Raw genomic sequence first — 15,399 nt, 5'->3', positions numbered from 1 at the left:
CGGTTCTTATATTGGCAGCTCAAGAACTCAACGGAGGTTTTCAGTCTGGTCTCACAAGCAGTTTATTCTGGTCACAGGTCACAGGTAAAGTACTCGCAGCGCTGGGCTCATGACGGACCCCGAGGGGGCCGGTCAGAGGAGCCCCCTCTCGTGTGTGTGTCCCTCTGGTGTGTCCTGTCCCGTTCCGTTCCCGTCTCTGTCCCTGTTTCTGTTTCCAAACATCTCATGTTTAAATACTTGTTGGATATCATAAAGTACGTAACCATTTCTGGTTAACTGTTTAGGTTCGTGCGTCACAGATAGCACGTTCCTGTAGTGATGTTATGGTAATCTAACAGTTGGATGTTGGTTGCAAGGCGTGTATCTATAATCAAACTTCAGAATATGTTTTGCACAACAACAGCACTACAATCCAGGTCTGTCTGGTGCATTCTGTCTATCTGCTTCACAAAACAATACAGGAGAAGCCACGTCTGTGGAGGTCAGACTGACATATTCTGTTCACTCTCATGAGGAGAGAGTAACTTTATTTGAGAAGGCCTGAAACATTCTATGGTCATATTAAAGTCTAATTCAACAGCTTTAGCTGTTAAATGACCAGCGATAGCATCCTTTTGCAGACTGGTCAAGATGAAGCTGAAGTAAATGGTTAAAAGAATATATAGTTAGAAAGGGAGGAAGTTAGACTTTACTGTAAGACCATTAAACTAACTGATGATATTCTATTGTCATTTATATCAGTAATTAAAGGCACACTTTAATAGGATGTTAGTAAAAAAAAAGTGTTTGGATAAAGACACAAAAATGTTAAATTATGTTGTAAAATGTTTGATTACATTTACACAGGCTAGCAGTTTAGCTAAAGTTAGCTGTAACCACCAGCAACCAATATCGTCAATACCTTATGAAGTAAATTAAACAAATATGCATGATATGCTGTTATAATCTACATACCCCAAAGTTTTATTTCGGACTTAGATGCAATCTGTATTTGAACTGTGATGACCAAGAGGCCATTGACCTCAGCATTGCATTTTTCCAGTTTCTGCATCATAATCAGGTACTGTGTATATTTGCAAAAACATGTATTTTGTTCTAATCAAGAAGTTTATTTGCTGCCAGCTACCTTAGCTATGTCATTGTAAAAAGGTTTGTTAACAAGCTTGCAATGTCTACTGGATGTTATATGGAATTCCATAGCTCTCATTCAGTTTTACAACAGTCAAATAATTGCTTCCATTCTGACATCTACATTAATAAGAATGTAGAAGACACAATTACAGTAATTACGTGGCACACTAACATGTAAGCAAATATGTTCATTGAAAGCTGGCATAATAGTTTGTTTGCATTTTTCACCTGAAACCCTCAAGTTTTCCAAGATTGACATTTAATGAAATTTCACTGGCTACATTTACTTTACAACATTTAATGAGATTGGTTTAGTAAAGTGTGTTTGTCTAGCTCACCATGATGTCTGTGAGCGTGCTAGCTCACTTAAGTTTGTGGAAAAACCTTCCGGTGAAACTTCTAGCCAACTGAACTAAATGATTTCTTTTCTTTGTTTTAGTAAATGCTGGAGCTTGTCATGTGAGACTCAGAGATGAGAGGCTGTGAGAATCCTAATGTTGATCTGTTATCACCAGAATAAATGACTGGTTAGAGCCACAAAGTGAGTCATCCTGTTCAGTAGAACATAAAATACATGCACACTTGAAACAATAAAATAAATAGAAAATCACATCAAACAAACAAAAACAAAACACTACAGTCAGGCTACCTTTTCCTCTTGGAGTTAAGTATGGTGATGGCAGATGGAACAAAAGAGTGTTTGTATCTGTTTGTTTTTGCTAGTGGAAGTCTGAGTAGTGAACCGGATGGGAGAAACTGAAACTGATGATGTAGTGGATGGGAACAGTCGGACAGAATGGATTTTGCTTTCTTGTACATCTGTTTGTTATAAATGTCCTGTAGGGTTTCTTGGGTAGTGCCAGATATTTTGCTGCAGAGGTTGACCACCTTGTAGCTTTTTTGATAAACCCATAACACTTGTCTAGGATCTTGTCTTTCCGGGTGGGACAGGAAACATACTGGAAAAGCGCCATAAGATACTATGCGAGTTTATTTGATAAAATGTCTACATTATGTTCTATGGCTGCTCCCCAGTGGTCAGAGATAGTAACTAGTTTGTGAAATAATAACAATACTACTGCTAATACTACTACTAATAATAATGATAATAATAATAATAATAATACAACGAAGAAGAAGGAATATAGCCATAAGTGGCAATGATCGGGGTACAACCAAGCTTGCAAGCATTTGGATGCTTGTTTCTTATTTAATTGTCAAGATACAAAGCTCATCACTCTGCCCTGATGCACTGACTATACAAATCTATTTTCAGAAACATTCGATGTAGCTTATGACCTTCAGTGGAGATTGTCTCAAATGCCAACATTTGTAGCTATTTTTGATAAAAAGCAATTGTATAAAACAACTTTCTGAGAAAAACTTCTCCATTTTTAGAAAAGAAGACCAGTGGAGCAAAGATGCAGCTGACTTGAGAGATAAAAAAAACGCATGAACTGCCTCATAAGTAAATAAGATTTGAAACCTGGACCTCTGTATCCCCAGAAAAGGTGACTTACTAACTGCACCACCAGGGAAACATGACACCATTATAACTTCCCACAAGGTGAGGTAATGACACCACATGTGGAAAAACCAAGGTATACTTGTCTATTTAGAGCTGAACAGACTGATCAACAGGTATCCCAACAATCTCTCATTGCTAGCGTTTTTTGAACATCAATATTAAGTTTGATAAGTCAAGTGTTCAAACCATAAAATTCTCATCTTAAATCTGCTACAAATGCTCTAACATACTGTGAATACGTACAGCAAGGTAATCAAACGAGCAGGCAGAGCTGGACTCCAGGTGGAAGTCAGAGAAAGAGAGAAGGAGCTGGCTGCCCTGACTGGTCCTGATGGTCCAGTAGCACTCAGCATTAGGGTGGTAGGCCAAGGGGTAGTTAGGAGAGGAAAATGACCCATATGCTGTTGTCAACATCCCTCCACAGCCTAGAAAAAGGACAGGGAAAGAAATCAGATGGGCAGGTACATGTGAAAGTAGGAATGAGGCACTTTAGGTATTTGCGTAGGCATTAAAACAGCTTTGGCTCAATCTTCACACCAGTTTTAATGTGCAAATTACTGTGACTCGCTTAATTTCTACATTTTAACATAGAAAGTGAAATGTGATGTAGAGAACATGATTGTTGTAACTTTATAATGGATACTTTATTTTGTATCGTGAAGTTGGACTGCAATCACAAGTCATTCTTTTGTCAAACTGGTTTGACAACATGTTTGTAAAAAGGAAGAAAAGGGGCCTGTGGAGATGCATCACAGATGATCCTTCAGTTTAAATGACTGACAGTTGATCGGGCAGGGCAACAGAAGGATATTGTAAACTAGAAAGTGGAATTTCTGGAGAAATTGCGGTGTGAATGCTGTCCTGCTGACGTCATGCTGCACTGCTGCTGACATGCTGCCCTAATTCTCTGCTGCTACCCTGCTCCTGTCATGCTGCTCTGCTCCTTTCACACTACTCTGCTGCCATCTGGTGGCTCAAACGTCACTAATGCGATGCTCGTCAGCTGTCAGGTTGCCGTGGTGATGGTGCCTGCCGAGCGAGTCTGTTCTCAAACGCAGATTTCAGCTGAAAAATGAGAAATGAAATGAGAGCTCTGGAGCAGGTTAGAAAAGTCTGTCCCTCCCTCCTTTTTTCCCCGTCTGAGTTAACATGGCAGTCAATGAGGCAGTCGGTCGGCACTCCGAGGCTCGTACAACGTACTGCGTGCGTTTCTGTGTGTTCTGAAGTATAAATTGGCTGCAAACCAGACACTTTTGAAGTGGTGGTGGAAAGGAGGACCATGAACAAACTGTTGCCCATTCTGGACAATCCTGACCACCCACTCCACCCACTACTGGATAGACAGCGGAGCAGCTTCTCAAACAGGCTGGTTCAGCTCCGCTGTCACAAGGACCGATACAGGAAATCTTTTATGCCAACAGCCATAACCCTGTTCAATAACTCACCTCTAGGTGGCAGAAAGCTTTCAGCACCCTCTGCTATTTAACACTAATATGTACTTCTGTTCTTCAACTTGCACTACAGTTTTATTTCAATCGCACTTTGGTTTTAATCTGTACATTTTTATCTTTTTATCTGCTTATTTATTTGTCTCTCTGTTATTTGTATCTATCTATCCACCCATCCATCCATCGATCTAAATTGTGACTGTGGGTAAAACGGTTCGGCCAAACCAGCAAGTTAAAGACAAAAATTTCAGGCGATTTTTCTGCTCCTCCACGCTCTAGCGATGACATCACCCGCTCTAGCTCGGCCACATACACACTCATGTAAAATTAGATTTTTTTAAAAGGCGACCGTGATGAAATGGTGAATGGGTCAAATGAGGTAGAATGATATGCTGAAAGAGGACAAGATGATGAAAAATTTAAAGCTTCAATGGAGTTTCTAGCTAAAAGTATGAAGGAGCTGTGAGGGCTAGAAGGGCTAGAATTTTCTCCATTCATTCCTATGGGGAAATCTTGACAGTAAATATTGAATATTATGGAAACTGTGTTCTTTTCAGGGTCTGTCTCATTCTTTCAAAAGTTTTTTTTAGGTCAGCAGTGGTGAACGTCTTGGAGTTCAGGCATGGAGACCTTCAGTGTTTAGAATGCTCCTTACTGTAGAAACTGAAACCTCAGTGCCTGCTGCCACCAAGTCTTACTGCAGGTCTTTCGCAGTCACTCGAGGGTTTTTGTCCTCCTGCATCCTCAGAAATCTGGTGGCAGCTTTTAATAGCTTCTTCTTTCTGCCACGCCCAGGTAATGCAGCCAGTGTTCCTTTAGCTTTGAACTTGTGAACTTTGCTTCCAACAGCATCTCTTGGAACATTCAGTGCCTTTGCTATCTTTTTGTATCCTTTTCCATGTTTGTGCAAAGCAATCATCTCCTCTCTTAACTTTTTGAACAATTCTCTTGACTTACCCATATTTCTAACATGTAACTTAATGTCTCTGAACAAACCCCCCTGCCAATCCAGGTATTTCATGTGTTCTATCTCAATCATACCTGATGCAAGTAATGAGGCCCTTGATAAGTTTCATCAGATGTGCGTGAAACAACACCTGATTTGCAAATGAGCGCTCCATGAGAGATTATGTTCAGGGGATTGAATAATGTTGAGACTGCAGCAGTCATTAAAAGTGGCATATTGTGTTGAATTTGGAGAAACCACCTGTAATATTAGTTGTGTTGAGATATTTCAATAGTTCTTGTTTGAATCATTCACTGAACACAGCTGGAAGTTTGTACATGTCACCAATACACCTAATTTGCATTGGGGGTTGGCCTGAAGTCCGTGTCACCATCTACCAATGACAGAATCGTAATAAATGCTTAATTCCAGGTGGTGGTCATGAATTGCCACTCTGTCCTTTACTTTTTCTGCTTTCCCTGGCAATAAGTAGCCAATCTAACATCAAGAAACACTCACCGGTCTGTGTGCCGTCCTAGTGGGCAGTAAATCCACGGCGTGTGACAGAGGCATCGGAGTGGAATCTAACCCAAAGACGGTTGCTGTGGGACACCAGGACTGGAGGCCTTTGATCAGCACAGAACTTACCAATCAAGGGAGATGTCTCATAGCCACCATCCCTGCAAAAGCAGACGAAAGCTCAAAATATCGATGGTCGTATTAGAGACAGACAGATGTGTCTGCTGTGTGCAGGTAGCTTAAAGATAACACAGCTTGATCTGGCGGCCGAGTAAAGACGCGTCATATATCCACAATGTCACCACTTCTGGTTAGAGACCTGTGATGGTGATTTTGCATATTCTTTTCATTTTCTTTTCTCTCTCAAACCAATGGAAACTCCTCTATCCTCTTATATATTACATATTAAAGGTTCCCCTTCTCACAAGATAGTCCAACTCTACCACCTTTCCTTACCTGATCTCCACAAAGTCAAAGTTGCAAGAAGGAGGGGAGCCCTCTAGTTCAAAGTCTGTGAAATTCAACATGATCTGCATGTTGACCTGCACAATGATCTTGATGATACAGTCTCTGTTGTTGGGATAGTACTCAGGGTAGTTGGGTGAAGTGAAAGAGCCAGTAGGGGAGGTGAAGGTCTCGCCACAGTCTGATGAGAGACAAAGGTTTAAGCAGAACAGTATAATCAGAGTAATATCTTTTCATTTTGTCTGAATTAAATGTACTGTATATACTGGGGGTTACCTCTATTAAATGTTTCTTTTCATTTACATTCAAGCAGGTATGAAATTTTGGTCAGGGTTGAGCACTTTCACATCCGAATTTCATATATTCAATTCAATTTTTATTTGTATAGCCCAATATCACAACAGAGTGTCTCATAGTGCTTTACAAAGTTCACTGAAATAAACAAGTGTAAGCGAACAAACAATCTAATAAAGAGTCCAGCAGTCGATGAGGCCAGTGGATCAGTCCGATGGATCAGTCCGAGGCATCACCTGCCCTTTATGACCCTCCTTCTTCGGGAAGGAAAAACTCAAAAAACCCAGTGGGAAAAGAGAAACCTCCGGGAGCACCACAGTGAAGGAGAGATCCAGCTCCCAAGGACGGACAGGCTGTAGCCTTGGACAGACGCACATCCATTGGCTGGTGGAGAACCACATCAGCGGGGCCAGGACCAGGATCCATAGGAACCAGGGAACCACATCAGCAGAACCAGGACCAGGATCCACAGGAACCAGAGAACCACATCAGCGGGACCGGGACCAGGACCCACAGGAACCAGAGAACCACATCAGCAGGGCCAGGACCAGGATCCACAGGATCCACAGGAACCTGAGAGATGAGAAAGCACAGAAACGCTCCGGGGAAGATAGCAAGTTAGAGGCAGACATTTGACTGACATGAGACATAATGATGGAGAGGAAGAGGAGGATAGAGAATAGAGGAGCTCAGTGCACCATAGGAGTCCCCCGGCAGTCTGAACCTTTAGCAGCATAACTAGGGGCTGGTCTAAGGCCTGATCCAGCCCTTAAATATATGCTTTGTCAAAAAGGAAGGTTTTTAGTCTACTCTTAAATGTAGAGAGGGTGTCTGCCCCCCGAACCCAAACTGGAAGGAGATTCCACAGGAGAGGAGCCTGATAGCTGAAAGCTCTGCCTCCTGAACTACTTTTGGAGACTTTAGGAACCACCAGTAGACCTGCATTCTGGGAGCGCAGTGCTCTAGTGGGGTAGTACGGTACTATAAGATCTTTAAGATATGATGGGGCCTGACCCTTAAGAGCCTTGTAGGTGAGGAGAAGGATTTTAAACTCTATTCTAGATTTTACTGGAAGCCAATGAAGAGAAGCCAGTACAGGAGAAATGTGGTCTCTTCTTTTAGTTCTCGTCAGAACACGAGCAGCAGCGTTCTGGACCAACTGGAGAGTCTTTAACGACTTATTGGGGCAGCCTGATAATAATGAGTTACAATAGTCCAACCTAGAAGTGACAAATGCATGGACCAATTTTTCTGCATCATCAGTGGATATGATGGGCCTGATTTTGGCAATATTACGTAGATGGAAAAAGGCAGTTCTAGAAATCTGTTTAATGTGGGAGTTAAAGGACAAATCCTGATCAAATAAGACTCCCAGATTCCTCACAGTGGAGCTGGAGGCCAGATTAATGCCGTCCAGAGCAGTTAAGGTAGTGGAAAAGCTGTCTCTGAGGTGTCTGGGGCCAAGCAAAATAACTTCAGTTTTATCTGAATTTAGCAGCAGAAAGTTGCTGTTCATTCAGGACTTTATGTCCTTAAGGCAGATTTGAAGTTTAGCCAACTGATTGGGTTCATCTGGCTTTATTGATAAATATAATTGTGTATCATCTGCATAACAGTGGAAATGAATGGAGTGCTTCCTGATAATATTACCAAGAGGAAGCATATATAAGATAAAGAGTATTGGTCCAAGCACTGAGCCTTGTGGAACTCCATGTCTAACCTTAGTGTGGACAGAGGATTCGTTATTAATATGTACAAACTGAAATCGATCTAATAAATAGGACTTAAACCAGCTTAATGCAGTTCCTTTTATACCAACGAACTGTTCCAGTCTCTGTAACAGGATGTGATGGTCGATGGTGTCGAAAGCAGCACTCAGGTCTAACAAGACCAGGACAGAGAGAAGTCCTCTGTCTGATGCCATAAGGAGGTCGTTTGTAACCTTCACCAGTGCTGTCTCTGTGCTGTGGTTCGCTCTAAAACCTGACTGAAAATCCTCAAATAGACTATTAGAGTTTAGAAAATTACACAGCTGATTAGCTACAACTTTCTCCAGGATCTTGGAGAGAAAGGGAAGGTTGGATATAGGTCTATAGTTAGCTAACACACCTGAATCAAGAGTAGGCTTTTTCAGGAGAGGTTTAATTACTGCTACTTTAAAGGACTGCGGTACATAGCCTGTTAGTAGAGACTGATTTGTCATATCCAGTAAGGACGTGTTAATTAGGGGCAGGACCTCTTTAAGGAGTCCAGTAGGAATGGGGTCTAGGAGACATGTTGACGATCTAGATGAGGAGATTATTGAGGTCAATTCAGCAAGATCGATTGGAGAAAAACAGTCCAAGTACACATCAGGTCTAACAGCTGTTTCTATGGTTCCTAGGTTTGAGGTTGGACCAGACCCTGTTAAGGGCAGGAGGTGTTGAATTTTGTCCCTAATAGTTAGGATTTTATCATTAAAGAAGCTCATGAAGTCGTTACTGCTGAGCTCTAAAGGAACACAAGGATCAATAGAGTTCTGGCTCCTTGTCAGCCTGGCTATTGTGCTAAAAAGGAATCTAGGGTTGCTTTTATTTTCTTCTATTAATGAGGAGTAGTAGGCGGCTCTGGCATTACAGAGGGCCTTTCTATAGGTTTTAAGACTATCTTGCCAGATTAAACGGGATTCTTCCACTTTGGTGGCCCGCCATGTCCTTTCTAGCCTTCGTGAGTGTTGCTTAAGCTCACGTGTCTGGGAGTTATACCAGGGAGCTTGTCTCTTTTCTTTAATTCTCTTCTTTTTTAGAGGGGCAATAGAGTCTAGTGCCATTCGCAGTGAACCTGCAGCACTATCGACCAGATAATCAATTTGGGAGGGGCTAAGATTAGCATGGGGGTCATCCACAGCACAGGGACACACTGGCTGAAATACTGAAGGAATCACCTCCTTAAATTTGGCAACAGCACTATCAGATAAGGATCTAGTGAGGACCTCTCTGTCATATAGAGCATAGTCCTGTAGCAAGAAATCAAATGTTATCAGGTAATGGTCTGATAAAATAGAGTTATGTGGAAAGACTGTTAACTGTTCAGTTTCAACACCATAAGCCAAAACAAGGTCAAGAGTGTGGTTAAAACAGTGAGTTGGTTCATTTACACTCTGGGAGAAGCCAATTGAGTCCAGTAGTGAGACAAAGGCAGTGCTAAGACTATCATTATCATTGTCCACATGAATATTAAAGTCACCTACTATAATCACTTTGTCCACACTAAGGACTAAGTCTGATAAAAACTCTGAAAACTCAGTTAAGAATTCAGAGTACGGACCAGGAGGGCGGTACACTGTGACAACCAACACTGGTTTTAGAGTTTTCCAGGTTGGGTGTGAAAAACTAAGAGTAAGACTTTCAAAGGAGTTATAATTAAGTTTGGGTCTAGGTTGGACTATTAAACTAGAGTTAAAGATTGCTGCAACTCCACCTCCACGTCCAGAATCTCTGGGAATATGAGTATTAGTATGACTGGGAGGAGTGGCCTCATTAAGGCTAACATACTCCTCAGGACGTAGCCAGGTTTCAGTCAGACACAATAAATCAATATGATGGTCAGATATCAGATCGTTTACTAAAACAGCTTTGGATGGCAGAGATCTGATGTTTAAAAGTCCACATTTCACTCTCCTGTCCTGCTTCATAGTATCAATGGTGGTATTAACTCTGATTAAATGTTTATGCTGAACTCCTCTCCTGTTGGACTTAATAGATCTAAATGATCTGAGTGGTCGGGGGACAGACACAGTCTCTATAGGATGTTGGGTGGGTGACTGTACTAATGGAGGAGCAGAGAAGTGTGTAAGACTGCAGCTCTGCCTCCTGGTCTCGACTCTGGATTGTCAGGTTTTAGGACTAATAAACTTCGCCATATTTCTAGATAAGAGCGCAGCTCCGTCCAAAGTGGGATGGATGCCGTCTCTTCTAATGAGACCAGGTTTTCCCCAGAAAGACTGCCAATTGTCTATGAAGCCCACATTGTTAGCTGGGCACCACCTCGACAGCCAGCGGTTAAATGATGACATGCGGCTGTACATGTCATCACTGGTCAGGTTGGGCAGGGGACCAGAGAAAACTACGGAGTCCGACATTGTTTTGGCAAACTATATATAGCTGCTATCAAAAGTTCTGTTACACGCTGTAGTGCGCTTGCTCCAATATTATTGTGCATGTTGTGGCTAAAACTGCAGCTTTGACAGAGACTGTACTGTAACAGAAAGCTGCAGAGCTCACATATAATGTCACGCTGCCACTTTTCCATATAGTGAAGGACTCAATCATCTTGTTTGAGTTAACTTTACTAGAATAGAAAATTGACCAAATCAAACCCGTCAGGTTCAACTTTTGTTCCCCCACAGCACTCAGGACATAATTTTGCCAGAGGCTCAATTTCAGCATACCCTGTGCCCACACAGTGTCATGAATGAGTAGGGGATTTTTTCCAGAGGTAAATCTTGTAGTGCAACCTGAGATTCTGAGTTGTAGTGTTGTTGTCCAAAGATAACTTATCAGTAGTCTCAAATGTATTCAGTAAAAACTGAAGAACAGACATTTTCTGTGTACCTGTGGTGGCATTGATGGAAACATAGCGGGCAGAGAATCCCTCTGACACCAAACTTGAGTCAGACACAAACAGAAGGGTCAGTACGCTGTCAGTACTGGTGATGGACGGAGGCATGGAACGACCACAGTATCTGCACACACAAAGAGCCCAAATGTCTTTCCTCATGACAATAGATACACATTTACACACATACACACACACACACACACACACACATATATACTGTATATACATACATACATAAGACACACATATATAAAGCCTGCACCTGCCAATCTTGGTTCCAGTCTGCACAGTGCCATTGTCGTACACTTCCAGGTAATCAAAGTCGCAGTTAATGTGGTACTCCAGGTTGAAGGAGTCAAATGACAGCCGAACCAGGTTGCCTGGGGCAACATTGATGTACCAGGTGCAGTTGGCACCATGGGGGTAGCTGGTGGGGTGACCTGGGCTTGTGATGGTACCTGAGGGACTGGTCAGGGTATCACCACAGCCTGGTACAGGAAGAAAAAAACAACTGGTCAACTGTAGAGTAGAGTGGCTTGAGAGGACACACATATAAAACAATACTGAATTCCATTCTGGAGATTGTCATGTTAAAAGCAGCGGGTATGGTCTCTGAAAGTTTTAAGTTGAAAAGCACAAGTACATGGTGAACTTCATTATACCAGTAGATTCTAATGTTTCAGCCAATTTACTACAAATAATGAATGTTTTTACATAACTGCTGAATATTTTACGTATTGTGTAACAGATAAGTTTAATTTTTCCACCTAACATGAGAGCCACGCTTTGAGGTTACAGTAATAAACAAAGACTGCACACTAGTCTACATACTACATACCTACTGCATATGTCTGAAATGATGATGATAATAATGCTAATGAATAATGATCTGCGCTCACCCTCCAAGGCAGAGCTATAGGCTGCTTCAAAGCCATGGTTGCTAACAGAGGAGTCTGTCCTGAAGTGGATGTACATGGATCTCTGAGTGGACTGAAGCCTCGGGGGAATCTCAACACCACAAAATGGCCCCAGCAGAGGAGAACTAGACGTGGAGCCATCCCGGACCTGGGTGAAAGAATGAAATATGCATCATTATAACTGATCCACTGTCCCCCTCTCACTCTATCAGTTTAGCCACCCAGATTTTATATGTCCTTATCCAGGCAAATCAGAACATACCTGAAGAGAAAAAACCTGAACAAAGGAGAAAACCAGGAGCTAAATACAAACTGAACCAATGAGGGAAGGACTAGCAGGCTGGGAAACTGTGGGGCTAATGAGACCAATGGAGAGGATGGATACAGGGAAAGAGAGGGAAACAGAAATGCCTACACCCCACATACAAACAGGCTCAGTAACCAATAAGTACGTAAGTAAGTCTGATTCAATGGCAGAAAGTAGTGCAGAAAAAGTTTCTATTCCAGTAATGGAATAAATGCAATAAAACACCAAGAGTCTGAGGAGCCATGGGAGATGGACTTTTCATTTTGGTATTTATCCATCCATATATATATATATATATATATATATATATATATATATATATAGAGGCTATATACTGTATATATATCCTGGATGACAAGCACATTTCTGCTTGGCCTTAGAGACACATATTCTAACAAAATAGCTGCTCTGAATGGCATTACTCTGGCCTCAAGCTCCACTGTGAGGAATCTGGGAGTTACCTTTGATACGGATTTGTCCTTTAACTTCCACATGAAATATATTTCCAGGACTGTCTTTTTCCATCACGTAAAATCAAGTCCATCTTGTCTATGAATGATGCAGAAAAATTAGTCCATGCATTTGTCACTTCCAGGTTAGACTATTGCAACTCGTAATTATCAGGCTGTCAATGTCATATTCAATTTATTTCATATTTCAATTACAGTTTGATTTTATGAATGATTTAATTTACCTCAACAAAGTCAAAACGGCAGGAGCCCTCACTGTTGGTGAAGGTACCGCCACAACCAGGGTCACCTTAGATACAACACACTTTACCAGAACATGAAGGCATTTCTTTCAGGAGCTGATGGCAAGACCACTGACACAAACAAGGGGCAGAGGATAGGGTTACCGGATACCGGAGAGCAAGAAAAAAAAGGTCAATTTAACTAGTTAGTAGGTTTTACACTTCCAATACATAGTGACAATATATTTTTTTATTGATGTTCATGGCCAACTAATTGTTATCAATATTAATGATATAAAGAATGTTCCAGCATAACATGACATTTGGTAAGGTTGACATCAGAAAACCTTACTTCCATAAACTAATTGCCAGTAATGTTCTGATCACATTAATGAGTTTGTTAAAATGTTTTTTTAAGAACCGTTTTCCTAAGTACCTTACTACCCCACTAGAGCACTTCGCTCCCAGAATGCAGGCCTACTGGTGGTTCCTAAAGTCCTCTAACGTAGTGATGGAGCCAGAGCTTTCAGCTATCAGGCTCCTCTCCTGTGGAACCTCCTTCCAGTTTGGGTTCGGGGGGCAGACACCCTCTCTACATTTAAGAGTAGACTAAAAACCTTCCTTAGTGATAAAGCCTATAGTTTAGGGCTGGCTCAGGCCTTGGGCCGGCCCCTAGTTGTGCTGCTATAGGCTCAGACTGCCGGGGGACTCCCATGATGCACTGGGCTCCTCTCTCCTCCTCTTCCTCTCCATCCTGATGCTTCATGTCTCTTTAATGCCTGTTACTAACTTGGTATCTTCCCCGGAGCCTTTCTGTGCTCCTAGTTCTTCTGGCTTCATGAATCACTGCTGCAGATCATTGGCCACTCGTCATGTTTTTGAGTGCTGCCATATTGCTAATTTATTAGCCACACTCCTATTGTTAGTGCTGTAGCTGCTGTTAGTATGTTGGTTGCTGTTTGTTTTCTCTCTTTCTCTAACCTCCACCCAACACGGACCCTGACAGAAGCCGCCCACTTCGGAGCCTGGGTCTGTTCCAGGTTTCTTCCTGTTAAAGGGGAGTTCTTCCTCCACTGTTTCCTAATATAATATCTGATGCTGCTCATGTGGGGATTCTTGAATCCTTAATGTTGAATTCCTGAATCGTTGGGTCTCTCTCTTAATTAAAGAGTTTGGTCTAGACCTGCTCTTTATGGAAAGAGTCTGGAGATAACGCTGTTATGAATTGGCGCTATATAAATAAAGATTGATTGATTGATTGATTGATTGAAAGCATATAGTTAAGGGCTGGTCTAAGGCCTGAGCCAGCCCTTAACTATATGCTTTCATATGCTTAGTTATGCTGCTATAGGCTCAGACTGCCGGGGGACTCCCATGATGCACTGGGCTCCTCTCTATTCTCTATCCTCCTCTTCCTCTCCATCATTATGTCTCATGTCAGCCAAATGTCTGCCTCTAACTTGCTATCTTCCCCGGAGCCTTTCTGTGCTTTCTCATCTCTCAGGTTACTGTGGATCCTGTGGATCCTGGTCCTGGACCTGCTGATGTGGTTCTCTGGTTCCTGTGGATCCTGGTCCTGGTTCTGCTGATGTGGTTCTCGGGTTCCTGTGGATCCTGGTCCTGGTCCTGGTCCTGCTGATGTGGTTCTCCATCAGCCAATGGATGTGCGTTGTCCAAGGCTACAGCCTGTCCGTCCTTGGGAGCTGGATCTCTCCTTTACTGTGGTGCTCCCGGAGGTTTCTCTTTTCCCACTGGGTTTTTTGAGTTTTTCCACCGGACTGATCCATTGGCCTCATCGACTGCTGGACTCTTTATTAGATTGTTTGTTCGCTTACACTTGTTTATTTCAGTGAACTTTGTAAAGCACTATGAGACACTCTGTTGTGATATTGGGCTATACAAATAAATTGAATTGAATTGATGAAGTTGGGTAATATTACTTTAAATACAGTGGAAACTGCTTTCAGTTATTTTATGCTTTTTCTTTATTCACCATGTAGATTACATTTGTGTATTTATTACATTAATATAAAGTAAGGAAGTGGACAGCTTCACTATTTATTACGTTATTTGTGATCGCTTATCAATCCACTTCTCTAGGGAGGCGTCAACCACAGGTGCTCTCCCCATGCACATTTGTTTTCTGTCTCATCACTGGCAGATATGACCGTTTTGTGCTGGTTGAATAGACTGAGGAACGTTTTGATGCCACGTCTCACCTCGTTTTGGCAGTTTGTCATATGCTTCAGGTTTCTGCAAACGTCATTATTGATTTCAATTTCAGTTCACCCCGACCACCTGTAGACCACACCCAAGCATACATACACTGTCTTACTTGGTATACATTTGCTTACTTGGTGATGTCGTGTATGTAATATGGAAGCCTCGATCAGAGACACTGAAGTCTGAATGGAAGTGGAGCCATGCAGCTGGACCGGTAGTCTGTAAGGGGGGAGGTGATGCAGCACTGCAGTACTTCCCCAGAATGGGGTCCTCAGGCAGAAGACCATCTCGGATCTATAACATTTGACCACACAAAACAATAGGAAGAAGT

General features: G+C 42.1%; 1 protein-coding gene across 1 annotated transcript in view; it reads right to left on the bottom strand.

Annotated features, from left to right (window-relative positions):
• Window positions 1–15,399, bottom strand: part of LOC139218355 (cubilin-like) — a 120,644-nt gene that overhangs the window by 67,698 nt on the left and 37,547 nt on the right. The window contains 9 exon segments of the mRNA XM_070849916.1: window positions 2,903–3,084; window positions 5,573–5,733; window positions 6,029–6,218; window positions 10,924–11,054; window positions 11,193–11,418; window positions 11,830–11,995; window positions 12,110–12,124; window positions 12,849–12,913; window positions 15,200–15,362. Of these exon segments, the coding sequence (XP_070706017.1) occupies window positions 2,903–3,084; window positions 5,573–5,733; window positions 6,029–6,218; window positions 10,924–11,054; window positions 11,193–11,418; window positions 11,830–11,995; window positions 12,110–12,124; window positions 12,849–12,913; window positions 15,200–15,362 (1,299 nt within the window).

Source organism: Pempheris klunzingeri, chromosome 18 (genome assembly GCF_042242105.1).
Source record: "Pempheris klunzingeri isolate RE-2024b chromosome 18, fPemKlu1.hap1, whole genome shotgun sequence".
Classification (NCBI taxonomy): Eukaryota; Metazoa; Chordata; class Actinopteri; order Acropomatiformes; family Pempheridae; genus Pempheris; species Pempheris klunzingeri.
This window is presented reverse-complemented; position numbering and strand designations above follow the sequence as displayed.